The sequence below is a fragment of the Halichoeres trimaculatus genome, unplaced genomic scaffold (genome assembly GCF_033239565.1).
Source record: "Halichoeres trimaculatus isolate MK-OKI-2021-1 unplaced genomic scaffold, fHalTri1.1 fHalTri1_scaffold_17, whole genome shotgun sequence".
Lineage (NCBI taxonomy): Eukaryota > Metazoa > Chordata > Actinopteri > Labriformes > Labridae > Halichoeres > Halichoeres trimaculatus.
In genome coordinates, this window is record NW_027437195.1 from 7494248 (window position 1) to 7509272 (window position 15025).

At 41.0% G+C, this 15025-nt stretch overlaps 1 protein-coding gene across 1 annotated transcript in view; it reads left to right on the forward strand.

Annotated features, from left to right (window-relative positions):
- The window catches only part of lingo2b (leucine rich repeat and Ig domain containing 2b), a 40782-nt gene extending 33700 nt beyond the window's left edge, over positions 1-7082 (forward strand). Inside the window, exon 2 of the mRNA XM_074692584.1 lies at positions 3738-7082. Within this exon, the coding sequence (XP_074548685.1) occupies positions 3781-5649 (1869 nt within the window). The 5' untranslated portion in view covers positions 3738-3780 and the 3' untranslated portion in view covers positions 5650-7082. The remainder of the gene's footprint in view (positions 1-3737) is intronic.
- The last annotated feature ends 7943 nt before the right edge of the window (positions 7083-15025 follow it).

Consider the following 15025-nt stretch of genomic DNA (forward strand, 5'->3'; position numbering starts at 1 on the left):
GGTTAATTAAGGGGTCTCAGACCCTTCTAGATCCCCCTCATTTTGATATAGTATTGCAGAAAATTGTTTCCAAGCAATTATCATTTAATGCTCCTGATTTCTCTATTTTTTGTGTTACATAAAGGCTGCTTGTCTTTTGATTATTTGTTTCCTTGACTTAAACTTCAAGCTGCCAGAAATACTTAAAGGCTCACTTGACAGTATATTAAGACGAACTGTCAGCTATTCCATTTATTGATGGAGTAAGATGTGTCTGAATGGCATAACTAACACCTTAACACAGAGGCAGTTTTAGGACAGGGGCCTCTCAGTGCCAAGTATGGATTAGGACATGGAGCCGACTGCCAGTCTTCACAGATTCAGAGCTTCATCATTTTTATAGTTATGAGTTGTAAAAGCGCTCCAACAGATTTTTAATTCGAGGACATGGAGTCTGTTTTTTTTTCTGTAGCTTATAATCATCAGCATGGTGAAACTGTGTTTTTATAGATTCATATATAATTAACTCTAAATGATTCAGATTAATTAGGATTACATATTTAGAATACAGCTCCTTGAAATAAAAAGAATGTGTACTGTATTTCTAACGTCCTTTCCGAGGAGCTGAATTTGTTTTTCTGAAGTGTTTCTAACAGAACGTGATAAAATGGTCCAGCGTGGAAATTTACCTCCGTCATGTCCTTTTTTTCCCCAAAAAGAATTTGAATAGCTCTCAGAGCTGGCTTGTTCTCATGTGCATACCAACTGCCTGATCAGAGCCACGGTTAGACTGCGTACTGCACTGCTGCCTCACACTTAACTCACCAACAGATTACAAGACCAGGTCCTTGCTGCAGCTACAGACAACTGGATTGTACTTATTAATCACAGAGAGGGAAAGAGGGAGAGGAAGAGAAAGAGGGAGGAAGAGATGGTGGCTGACAGGTAAAGGCAGACTGATAAATACAAAAGACAGGAGGGTGCTTGTGGATGGATAATAAGGTAGATGGACAGGGATGGTTACCAGAGCAGCAGATGGATGGGCATTCGGACAGGTCGACAAATAGTGAGGCAGCCAGAGTGACGGATTGCAAACACCTTAAACCGAGCTTTCTATACCATGAAACAAAAATTCCTGACGTGAATACCATGTGAGCTCCCTCATTATGAGAAGGTATAGAAATGTCTCCCTTTTACTTTATTCTTTTATTTTTAATTTGATTGGCAGACTGCATCGGGCGAATGGGAGTCAGGGTTTGTAGTTGCTGTGGCAACGGCCTGCTCTTTGTTAAAGGCTACATTCCTGGCATCTGATGTTTCAGTGCTGCGATCGATAAAAACCCAGCCTGCAGAGACCGATGAACAGACAGGGGTTTTGCCGGGCCAGCCAGGACCGGGAAGAAAACAGGAGTTAGGTGGAAGATGTGTGAACAGGAAGATAGACAGATTAAAATCAGAGATAGAAAACAGAGGGGAAGAGCCAAGACATGGAGATGGGAGCAGTGCAGCTGTTGAGCCCAGTGGAAGGGTGAGTGCCACGGGGAGAAAGAGAGTGTAGCGTGTGCTTTTCTGAATGTCACTGTTTTCACTATCCAAGTAAGGTATGTGCCTTCCTGTGTCCTCATCATTTATATGATGCATTCAGATTGTCGCTTCTCAAAGATGTTTTATATTCTGCATGTCTAATTTGCAAAGATCGCCATGAGCAGAATGCAGATGCTTCATCAGCATGTCTTTCTGAGCCATCTGTCAATTCAACAACCTGTAGCTACTAGAAGGGTTTGTTTTGTGTGTGTGTGTGTGTCTCTGAATCTTAACCCTCAGGCTGGAGTAAAAACATGTTGTGTGGTGACTAAAAAAAGCTACATTTATGATTATTTGTAAAACGATAGAAGGAAAAAAAAATTAAGAATTATTGTAAACAAAAGTGAAAGTGACAAGCTAGAGCATTTCAGAGGCAAAATAATGCAGCAAATACAAAGTACATTGAGTCTGAAAGAGAAGCAATGAGATTTTACGAGCTGTAAACAGAAACTAACAGAGCCATAAAGCCATAAATGAAGCAAAGAGGGAATATTGTGGGGATTATGTAAATGTATGCATATCTTTATACAGTCTTGTACTCGTTGCTGTCTTTAAAAGATGTGAAATAAAACATTCTCATTATTAAAATCTAAACATCTTGTTTAAACATGAAGTTTGCTCATGATAAACTTGATTTTACACAATATGAAACAAACGTCAGCCACTGGGTGCTTTAGTTTGCTGATTACTTGTGGAGCAGTCATATAGTTTTTCATTCAGTTCACTGGAGCTGTTCGCTTTCCTAATGATCCAAACTGTAGACTGCTTTGTACAAAAACACCATTTCATTTTCTGTTTGGAAACTTTCCACAAAGCTCCGTCTCATCACACTACCCCATCCCCAGATCCAGACAAACACATAAACATCGTTAACAAGACTATCGCTGAGTACGGAGTCACACACATGCAGCAATAACAAATGGTCTCACTGAACTTTGAGTGGATTATTTTCCACTAGTGACTGAAACATCTTTTGCTCCTGAGGTTTTTTTTTTTTTTTTAATTAAAGGTCCAATATTCTGTTCCTTTTCTGCAGTTAGATATGGATCATTGATGTCTTCATGAAACGGTAGTAACATGTTTTGGTCCAAAAAGCCAATAAATCAAGCACAGCAGCATTGTTTCCAGGCTCTCATAGCCCCTCTGTTCAGAACGCTTTGATTAAGTGGACGTGGCCTTCATATGTAAATGAGCCATCGCTGATACCGACTCGCTCTTCAGCGTCACTGAGAGAAAACGGCGAAGCTCGTTTACCGTAACATTACAGGCCAAAACAACAGGCTAACTGCAGCTAAAGTTAGCATCCTGAAGCTAGCACAGAGACATGGGGGACACTGAGGAAAAGCTCTTACATCTGCTCCACAGCACACAGTGTTTAAAATACTCACATTTCCAGGGTCCCAGGTTTGTTGGTGGATGGTTGGTAATGCACCTTGATTCAGGACCAGTCTGTTCGCTAGTCCTCTGTTGTACTGTCCAAAGTTGGAAAAGCAGTCTTTTTACTGAGTGTAGCTGGCACATTTCCTTGATAAATGAACTCTAGCCACTAAATCTTGTCTTCTTCTGAGATGGGAAGCTTGTGCATGGAACTATGTGGCTGTTTACTGCCAAAAACAGAGCAGTGATGGCTCTTCAACTTTTGCATTGAGTGGGTGGGGAGGGGGTTTGGGGATATCTGCTCCAGTGGACCAATCGGGTCAGACTTGCTCCTGATTTGTCAAAAAATCAAATCGCTGACGTCTGCAAATCCCCAAAATTCAAACACCTCGTTTTAGGTCAGGATTTTACATTCACAAGCACTACTAAGTTCAGGTTTTGTTATTAAATATCACATTTTGTGGGCTGGGAGGAAAGCCAAAGACCCACAAATTTTACCAACAGACTTAAAGTGATTTTTGCATAATATGGGACCTTTAAATTTGATTTTACCACAGTGATGTTTACATTTTAATGCAGAAGATTTTATTGCTGTATCTGGCCCTGTTATGTGTTTGATAAGATTTTAATCCCTCTAACCAGAAAAGAGGACAACTCATTCAGGTCAAAAAAAAATCTAGTGACTTGCATATCGTATTGGACTAAAATTGTAAAAGGTTGAGGCGGGTAAGAAGTGTGACTTTGGATGACTACCATGTGTTCTTACATATTTCTTGCTCATATTTTGTGTTTTGCAGAGCTTGTTCGTGATGGTGCTCTGTATGGACAGAAAGCTGTGCCATGACAGGGGGCATCGTGGGTAAAAGAGACATGCGGCACCCGGCCCTGCACCACTGCCATCTCTTCCTGGGTGGGGCCTTGCTGCTTCTCCTGGTCAGCCTGGCTCAGAGCTGCCCTGCCCGATGTGAGTGCTCAGCCCAAAGCAAGTCGGTCAGCTGCCACCGCAAGCGCCTGCCTGCCATCCCCGAAGGAATCCCCATCGAGACACGCGTCTTGGACCTAAGTAAGAACAAGCTCCGCATCATTACACCAGACAACTTCTCTTCATTCCTCCAGTTAGAGGACCTGGACCTAAGCGACAACCTCATCAGTGTGGTGGAGCCTGGCTCGTTCAGGTCTCAGCTTGCTCTACGATCGCTCAACTTTCGCAGTAACCTGCTACAGCTGGTTCCTGCTGGTGTGCTGTCGGGTCTGACCAATCTCTCCCGCCTCGACCTCAGCCACAATCGACTGGTGGTTCTACTGGATCATGCGTTTCAAGATCTGCGCAGGTTGACATCCTTGGAGGTTGGTGACAACGAATTAGTTTTTGTGTCTCAGCGGGCCTTCACAGGATTACTCGGACTCCAAAGTCTGACCCTTGAACGCTCTAATCTCACTGTAGTTCCAACTGATGCTCTGGGACACCTTCACAGCCTGGTTGAGCTTCACTTGCGCTACCTTAGCATTAGTTTCCTGAAACCTTTCTCATTCAAGAGGTTATCACGACTCCGCCGACTAGAGATTGATTACTGGCCATGGCTGGAAACACTGCCGTCGCTCTCTCTGCATGGACTCAACCTCACAACGTTGTTCATAACCAACACTAACCTGTCTGCCTTCCCCGGCGCAGCACTGCACAGCCTGCACTACCTCACACATCTCAACTTGTCCTACTGCCGCATCCAGCATATTCATCAAGGAGAGCTAGGCCAGCTCCCACACCTAGTGGAGCTCCGGCTCCAAGGGGCTCATCTGATTTCTATCGAACCTTTTGCATTTATAGGTCTCAAATCCTTGCAACTCCTGGATGTGTCCCAGAACCACCTGGACTCCCTAGAGAGGGGAGTTTTTGCCTCCCCAGACAGCCTCCAGAGGCTGTGTCTGGGTGGAAACCCATTAGTGTGTGACTGCAGATTGCTTTGGCTACTTAATAACCACAAGCCCCCTGCTCTGCAGATTTTGGATATCCAGCCTGAGTGCAGCGCCCCTGAGCACCTCCAAGGGAAAACACTCCGTGACCTCAAAGAGCCTCTGGTCTCCCGTTACATGACCTGCACCAAACCCCGGATTGGACCAAACACCACTCAGCTGCTGATGGCTGATGAGGGTCAACCCGCCCGTCTGAGCTGTATGGCAGAGGGAGCACCTCGGCCTTCGGTGGTCTGGATTACACCTCACAGACGCTACATCACAACCAAAAGCAGTGGTAGGGTGGAGGTTCAATCAGATGGTACCCTGGAAATCAAGACAGCAGAGCTGCACGACAGCGGGGTGTATTTGTGTATTGCAAGTAACCCTGCTGGCAATGCAAGCTTGTCAGCCTCTTTAGCTGTAAAGAGTCTGGGCATCGGGGACAGATCTCACTACAGCAACAGGAGCTTGAACTATATGACAGACTCCAACAGCAGCTGGGGGAATGGGACAGTACTGTACAACATGACAGTCCCTATAGACATAAAAACTATCATTATCTCCACAGCCATGGGCTGCCTGTCTTTCCTAGGTGTGGTCATCTTTTGTTTTCTGCTTCTGTTTGCCTGGAGTCGAGGGAAAGGACGCCATAAGAGCAACTTTGATATTGAGTATGTCCCTCGCAAATCCAACGGGGCGGCAGCAGAGGTGTCTGAATCAAGCGGCCCACGGAGGGTCAACATGAAAATGATTTGAAACGGTTAAGACTGTAACATACGAAAGCAAGTCAAAAACGAAATGTCCACATATCAGCTGAAAAATGTTTTTTCTTTTTCTATGACACAGTGGATTTGTGACAAGCGAAAGTTGTGTATCAATATAGTGGGTGTCAATATGACAGTGACCTAGTGATAAAGTGGGCATGTGAATATAAAAGTGATATATGAAACCGTGAACGTGTTTATATAAAATAATGTTCTCATACAGTACATAAAATATAAAAATATAACCAACATATCAATATGGGAGTGATATAGTGCTACACTAGGCATGTGTTTCAGTGGTGATGTGATGAGTAATGATGTTGTCGACTCCCTGTAACATCAAGGTGAAGGAGGGAGCCGCTGGTTGTGACCCGGGACATCTCTGTGTGGCAGTAGAGCTATCATCGCTGCAACCTGTCAGGACTAAATCGTCTAATACCCATGTTAGCTGCAGTATGGAAGGTGTGTGTTGTGTTCATGTGTGCCAGTGTGTGCGTGCGTGTGTGTGCGTGCATCAGTGTGCACATGTTGCATTTGTGCGTTTCTTGAGCATGTGCACGCATTGCCTTTCTTGTAGGACAGAACTATCGAAACGGATAAAGGGGTCCGAAGCATTTTTTCATCGTTGCAACAGTTCCTGTTCCTGTTGTGGACACAGAAGAGTATTTATGTTTGTATTCAGAATCACAATTAGTATTTTCTAGAGAAATGCTGCAGACATTTTTAAATACATCATTATCCTCAGAGTTATTCCAGCATCAGATGGATTTTTATTTACTTAAAGAAATATTACAACACATACTGTGGTTGCAGTGTGAATTTTGAGCTTTGTCCTGACTGAAGACCTCTCCACCCGACAGTACGAGACACTCTCCTTGAAACAAACAGCTGTCAGCTCTGTTGTTTCTCTGGAAGAGCTGTTCGATATAGGAATGACACATTGAACCTGCTCTATAACACAATAAATTATTGGTAGATTTTACAGCAAGACAAATCCCTTGATATGATAAAAAAGCCTGTGGCCAGAGAAATTGGCAAAGATTTACTGGCTGGTGCCTTCTTTGGGATGAGACAAAGTTGAGCCTCACAGATTTATGGGTCGAATTTCACCCTGTCTCATTTTTCTTGGATCTTTCACTTCAAAGCTGGTGTGTCCGTATTATTCCCTCGAGCACTGGGTATTAAATAGATGGCAATTTGGAAGATGTAGTGGAATCTGGTATTGTTTGGGTTTTTCCTTCTGTTGAAAATGTTTAAATGTTTAGAAAAAAAAAAAGAAAAAACAGTTAAGGGCAACTCTTTGTAATGCAGGGCGTGGGTTGTAACTTGTGTTATACTGTTGTGATAAAAATGTTTAAGGTTGTCCATTTGTTTTCATATGACAAATTTATGGGTATATTTTCAAAAGGAAATAAATCACAATCATACCCCTAAAGTGAAGTGAGATGTTTGAAGTTTGATGACTTATTTCTGTTGATTTCGACATATTTCAACCTTCTGTCTTGAAGTCTTCATTGTTGTTGCTTCTAGAGTTGAACATCATCTTAAAGGGGGGTCTACAGGACAATGGGTTTTAGGATGAAACCCGAATGTGTTGAAGCATTTTGGCCTCTCATTTACAAAGAAGCGCGTTTTAGTCTATCTAAAACGGAAACTCTTGAAAACGGCCTCCAGAGTGGAATTTTTCTGAAATGCTGCAGCCACCCATGTCATGTAAATAGGACATGCTACGTGCATTACATTTTCATTGTGGCAACGTATACTGCCTTGGGTGAACTACACAACAACAAAAACAATGTCAGATTAGCATGTTGTGCTAGTGCTGCTCAATCTAAATCATTTGACTACCTTTCAACAAAATGTGCATCTGTTGCACCACTTTTACAATCAGCAAAGACACATTCAATATATGCACCCAACGATCAGCCTGCATCCAATTTGGCAGAGGGCTAACAAAAGACTCATTCATATTGCCAACTACAGGCCTGGCATGCACACTACAGTGTAATTAGTCCCTCAGCGTATTTTTCTTGAGTATTTTATTTCAGTTACGACCTCCATTGAAGAATATTAATTATGTGACATCACTTTGTAAAAAAAATGATTACATTAATGAACAAAATGAAAAATGCATTTACAAGCTTGCACAAATCATCTTCTTCACAAAAAATGAAAAAAAAAAGTCTGTAACCATAAAAGGAGTAGGCTGAAGCTGAGGCTTATTTTTGCCTATCCTGTGCATTAAATGGATGTAGTCTCCACAACGTTAGCCATCTGTTTCTGAAACAGACATTTGAAGTAAATCGACTGGTGCAGCCGTATTGGATGTGGGGCAGGTTTTGAGTTTCCACATCAACAGCTATAGGGCGTCAATCAGTCATGTGAGCTGAGCTCTGCCTCTGATTGGTGGACTTGCAGTCCTAATATTTTCTAAACTGTTGAGTAAGAAAAAAAATCACTCCTGCACTTCAGTGTGTGCTGATAGTGAAATTAACAATTCAGACGTGTTTTGAACCAGACTGTTAATTTGTTTATTTCTGCTGTGAAAATGGCTTTTTTGGCTTGGTATTTTTGCGACTTCCAGTACATCCAGAGCCAGCCTCAAGCAGACACTGCAGAAACAGCTGATTTTAGCACTTCCACATTGTCTTTTATTTTTTGACTGGTGGTTGCTGCTTGGTTTTGGGGAGAAACCTTGTCTTGTAATTACAGGAGCACATAGTTATTCATATTTAGACCTGATCTTCCTTGTATCCTGGCCATAATCTGTTACAAAACAATACACTAACATTGATGTTGACAAAACTAACAAGACTGAGGACATCTCAGAGAATTTGATTGGACTGGTAATGGGGCGTAATAAAAAGACATGTTGTTCTCCGTTAGCTGAACTTTGGAAAGTCAGAGGCAAACCCACCTTTTTGTTTCAAGAGTCAGCACAGTTAAAAATCCAAATGTCAAAGCTCACTCAAAGAGCACACAACCAAAGACTGCAGACTTTGGGTTGCCTAAGGACTGCAAAGAAGCTAAAGCTAACGTAATGTCAGGCAAAAACAACAAAGAAGAAGTGAAGTTCAAGGTACTTCTTGAATCCATTTGAGACCCAAGGACTGACCTCTCAGGTAGACTGGATGGAAGTTTAAGTGGAATTGAAGGGATAAGAAATAAGTGAGGGCATGGAGCATATCACAAATGCTGGGGTTCAAATCTCAAACAGCAGGGGTAACCCAACGAGCCTGGAAGCCAAAGTTCGGTTGCTTTAGGTAACAAAGGCAGAGGTAGAAAACAAAGTGACACACCTCGAGGCAAGGTCAAGGCCAAGGAAGGCACCCAGTGTACCCCAGAGAACTTAAGTACTGAAGCGTCTTAGTAACAGGGATAAGGTGTCTGTGTAGAGAGCAGTCTGTACCAAAAAGAGCCTCTCTACAAGAATAACTATGCTTCTGCCTAGACCTGGGAGCTGGAGTGCATTAAAAAAGAAATTTGTCAATGTGAATTTTTATATTTTCATAAAGGTAAAATAGGTCTCATGCTCAGTTGAGGGAGAATTTTAAGTCCAAAGAGAAGGTGAAGTAGCAGGGCTTGAATACTCATTTTGTAGAGTGGTTTTGAAAGTTACTTGGGTGAACAGGTTTTGGTAGGTTCACAGAAAAGGTTTGCATTTTATTACCTTGGCCAAGGAGGTTATGTTTTTGGGAGAGTTTGTCTGTTTGTCTGTGAACAACAAAACTCAAAAAGTAACAAACAGATCTTGATGAAATTTTCAGGAAATGTTCAAAATGGGATAAGGAAGAAGTGATTAAATTTTGGAGGTGATCTGGATCACCGTCTGGATCCAGGTTTTTTTTAAAGGATTCTTTATCATTGTGAGATAGGGCCGTTTTCACCATATGTGTATATAACTCCATGATAAATGGTTGGATTACTTTACAATTCAATACAAGACAAGGTCACCATAATTTCTGACAGATGTAAAAGTACGATCCAGATCTTGGCGATATTCTGGATATAAGATCTAGAATATGAAATATGTACTGGGTCATCATAATTTTCAACTCTGTCAGGAAACAAATTATCGGACAAACCTTTAACTAACACCAAATTGTAACAGACAGTCTGCTGAAAGGGAGTATAACATTACAGTAGGACTAAAGTGTTGGTGACAATCACAATAGATCAAGTTCTTTGTTGCACGTGAGAAATGCATTGTTTCCTATGGACACAAAATCTACAGTCGCAAGAAAAATTATGTGAACTATCTGGAATTACATGGATTTTTGCGTAATCTGCTCACTATCTGATTTCCATCTAAGTCTCAACAATAGACGGTCTGCTCAAACCAAAACAGTTTCCTCCATCCTCCCATCAACGCTGTTCTTGCTCAGTGTTTGACAAACCATAGATTAGACAACAGAGATGTTCGCATGTGTCAGAGATTTGTCCAGGTCTTCAGCTGATAGTCTGGGACTCTTCTTCCCCTCACCGAGCTTCTGTATGGTGCTCTCAGTCATCCTCACAGGTTTGCCTCTCCACAGCTGACTGATAAACATCAAGGCTTTCAGAGATACCTCCGTGATCCTTCCCAGCTAGTCAACAGCTCTTACTCTCAGGTCTTCTGAGAGATCTTTTGAGCGAGGCATAGTTCACATCAGGCAATGCTTCTTGAGAATAGCAAACTCAAAACTGGTGTGTTTTTCATAGGGCAGGGCATTTACTATTATCAGCCCAAAAACATGAGAAAGGAAACATCCAACTTAAAAGTAAGAAATATGATTTTTGTTTGGTAGGACACACAAAAAAAAGAATAAATAAGGAAATGCCTGTAAACCCTTGATATAATCCATTTATTCATTTATTTATTTGTTTATTTATGTTTTTTTGCTAGGCAGGGCTGATGGGGGCTCAAACAGTGGGCTGATAAGGGAAGAAGTCTGGTTTTGATATCCTTCATAAAGAGGCTGAGAATATGAAAACTTTTGCAGGACTTTTGCCATGAAAAATATTTTCCTCCAACATTTCTTTAATTTTTTACAACTTAAAAGCTTTATTGGATCTCATCATTTTTCAGCAGAGTGCTTTACCATCAGGAGGCTCTTTTTTACATGCCAAAACAAAGACATGCTCTTTGGCATGCAGCGCACTATTCAGCTGTTTGGGCTACAGACAGACAAAAACAAGACCAAACTTTATATTGAGTGATTCTCCAAGTGCTGGTGACATGCTGTGCTCACATGTAGAATGTGTCTGCAGAAACTGTAGCCTAGCTCTGTGCAGTTTTATCCATCAGTCTTGTGTTGATGAGGCCGAGCGGAGGAAGCCCTCATAGACCTAGCATGCTGCAATGTCCTGTTGTTAAGGGAGCCAGAAAAACAGATCAGACTCTTTTATAAACAGGCTGTTATGATTAAATGAGTTCCACAGCCAGTGTTTGGTCTCTTACAGTTTTGGAGGTGAGTTGAGCGCTGTTCTGCTCAATGCCACTTTACAGAACTGTAATTCGATGCAAAACTATAATTTTAGTCGCAGTGTACAAAACATTAATTTTTCCAGAATTTTGAACAGCAATTTTTAGAGTGATGTCAAGCTACAGTAATGCTAACCCATAGGCCATATCATTTTAATACAATAGATTTCTTAATTAAATTTGATTCTATTATTCTGTAATTTTAAAGGGACTGTGAGAACTTTCTGAGGGACCTGAGTCTCACTTCTAGATATATGCCTGATCATAATACACAATTAAAATGAGGTTAGCGGCAAAATAGCTTGTTTCTAAATACTACTTCATAGCCTCCTGATTGGGTTGGGCAGGACCAAATCGATTTATAGCACGTCAAAGTCTCTATGACAACACCACATCCACCTACCTATAAAGCTAAGTAGTGAGAAGATAGAGCTGTGTTTTTATCTGCTGGGAATGATTTCTGTGATTCATTTTGTAGTAATGGTGGACACTGGAGCCTAACTGTCAGACAGAAAAAGGACAGAAGAGCAGGAGAAAGCTAAACAGGAGAGTAATAGAGCGTGAGCCAAAGGCTAAAACACAAGCTAAAGGCTAACACAGGCGCTAAACTGAAAGTCTATCATTAAAATGAAGAGTGAGGTTACGTTAGCTCTGCTTGGTAGATGACTGTCAGGACAAAGCTAACCAGGATTCACTAACGTTACACATTACAGACACGTCAGACGTCAACGTTTTCTTATTGTTCACATTTCAAACTGTAGCGCTACGGTTGCTAACTGTTGATAAATACCTTACCTTGTTGTGTTGTAGGCCTATCTGGTAAAAAAATTGTCTTGAACAAAAAGAAGATCCAATCTCCATTTTTTTCTTCACAAACACACGCCTTGTTTAGAGTCATGTCACTGTGCGTGAGACTCTGGACCAGAGGCTCTGCTGTAATCCACTTCAAACAGAAAGTCCTCCCAGCCTCTTTAAGTATGTTATCTTGCATACATGTGGATCCAGCTCTACATCCCTTACATCAGCCCATTTATACTCAGGCGTGGCACAGAATGTCATTTCCAGCGTGTCCTTGCTTTTTTTTCGAGTGGAGATTAACAACGTCATGGTAGTGCTTATAAATTCTGAACTGTGTATTCATATTCAAGCTGTTTCAAGTTCCACGCTCTGGGATCTAACAGAGCAACAGATTTATGTGCCACGCTTATGAAAATAGTGAAAGCATGTTCAGTGCAGCTTTTTGCTGTATGTAATAATCAGAAAACATCCAAACTGGGGCACAAGAAGGAAAACATCAGAATTGGGGCACTAAAAATGACAGAATGTATGTAGCCTACATATCCAGTCAGTGAGTAAAAAGTGCCTCTTTAAACGCCTGATGCCGAATTTATGAGCTAACATACATGAGTTGTCTTGTATTATTGGTGTAATCTCATCCAGGTCAAATGCTCCCCAAAAATAGGCTTCCCAACAGCTGCTTTCTTCACCGCCTCACCTGACGATCTGTTTAAAAAGATGCTAATTTGGCACCTTTCTCCTGCTGAAAGTGTCTTTTTCTGGCAGCACTTGATACCATCATGGTGATGATAAAAAGGTCTTTTTTTGTCTTTGAGTGTGAAAGCTCACAGGGAATATTCAGGCTGCTGCCAAGGCGTCATGAAGGCAAGATCAAAGTTCCTCCAATAGGCTTTTATTATTTTCATAGCAGTCCCCTTTTACCAAGAGAGTGATGTAAACAATGGAGGAGAAATGTAATGATTCTACTGATGTCTTCTTCTCTTCACATCTCTCACAGATGAAGGTTGAGCACACGGAGTCAGTGTTTAAAGTGATTCAAAAGACCTAAGGAGTGTTTAATGACGCACAGATAGAGGTATTAAAACCCAGGGCCATGCACCCCTGAATTAATACCTCCACACATCATAATGGATCTTCATGAAGGATCTGTCACTGCTGTGCTGTCTCATCAAAGAGCATGAATCAAAGTGAAAAAGATTCAATGCACCTGGGTGTTGCATCAGGGAGAGTAAGCTTGGTAGAAGGAGATTCTTATTATAGATCCAGTTTCCAGGGTTAACAAGCCATCCTGGAGAGAGATCCCTGACCCCTGAGTCAGTGTTGAAATGAAAAGAGTCTGTCCCTTGCTGAAGTTCTGTAAGTAGGGTTAAAAGTTCATCCTTTTTTGTGAGATCATTTTTCTTTCACTTCAAACTTTAATTTCTCGTCTTTTTTAAGAGGAGTCATCGGTGTAGATGTTTCTGTAAAACAGTCTTGGCTAAAAACAAACTTGCATAATCTCTCAGGATTCCAAAAACAGGGCTTTTTTTTTTTTCACTTTTTGACAAAAAACACTTTGTGGTGTATTTTTAAATTAAAGATGCTGTGATGAGGATCTATTTTAATTGGACTGCAGTGACACCTTTTGGCTCAGAGTCTGACACACACACTGTTGTGAAGATGTGTTTGTTTTGGAAGTAAATGGAGATCGGATCTTGTTTTTAAAACATTTTTTCTTTGTATAAGACAACTTTTACCAGATACAATGCAACAAGGTAAAGTGTTTAAAAACATATATACAGTGGAGAAAAATAAGAACGTCAACTTTTTCTCATCACATTTATTTCCGAAGATGCAATTCAAACAAAATTTCTACCAGACATTGGTATTAACTCAAATAATCCACATATGCATGCGGTGGAGTGCATTGCCTATTGTTTTCTCTGTAACAATTGAACCTGCTGCCTCCAAGTCTTTCTGGAGCACTTTCAGGGTGGTCCTTGGCTCATTGAGTACTCTTCTGACTATCTTTCTAACTACCTGACTCCCTCATGTGTGGATTATTTGAGTTAATACCAATGTCTGGTAGAAATTTCGTTTGAATTACAGCTTCGGAAATAAATGTAATGAGAAAAAAAAGTTGACGTGTTCAATACTTATTTTCCCCACTGTACATAGCACTATTGTTTGAAACGTGACAACAAGCAAACTTTGTAAGTTTGTACCATAGTTTAGTAGCCATCTTTATTTAGCATGACTCACAGCAAAGTGCTCTGAGACGTATCTGTAGCATGTGATGTCATCAAATCCTGGTCATGTCCTGCCAGTCATCCACCAATCAGAGCTAATGTAACCTCACTCTTCATTTTATTGATAGACTCTCAAGTTTGAACAGACCACTGCAGAATAACTGCTGACTGTGGGTTGGAATGAACATTAGCACAAACAGTTTAACCCTTTTAGCCTGCTGTATCACTCTCCTGTTTCTCTTTCTTCTACTCTTCTGTCCTTTTTCTGTTTGACAGTTAGGCTCCAGTGTCCACCATCACTACAAAATTAATTATAGAAATCATTTTCAGCAGAGAAAAACACAGTTCTATCTTCTCGCTACTAAACTTCTTTAGCTGGCGTGGTGTTGTCATAGAGACTTTGACATGCTGTAAATCAATCTACCAAGCTCTTCCAAGCAGAGCTAACGTAACCTCACTCTTAACTTTATTAATAGACTCTCAAGTTTCAACAGACCACTGCAGAATAACTGCTTACTGTGTTCTGCTCGCCGTGGTTGGGAAGCTAAATTGTATAAGTTATTTTAACTGGATTATGATCAGGCATATATCTAAAAGGGAGACTTTTTCAAGATCACTTTGAGAGTCCTCACAGCCCCTTTAACTTGAATAACGTCATAGTCATTAACATATGAAACACAGATCTTCATTATTGCTCACGGTTTAATGATTAACCATGTAATGCTGTGTAACATTAGTGCTTCATAAACTAATTATAGACCTGATGGACGGTCATTATCTTCCACATCACCACAATTAACAAATTAAAAAGCTTTTTTCTCAGTTGATGTTGAATTTACCCACAGAATGGATGGAAATACGCCCTGTGAAAAATGTGC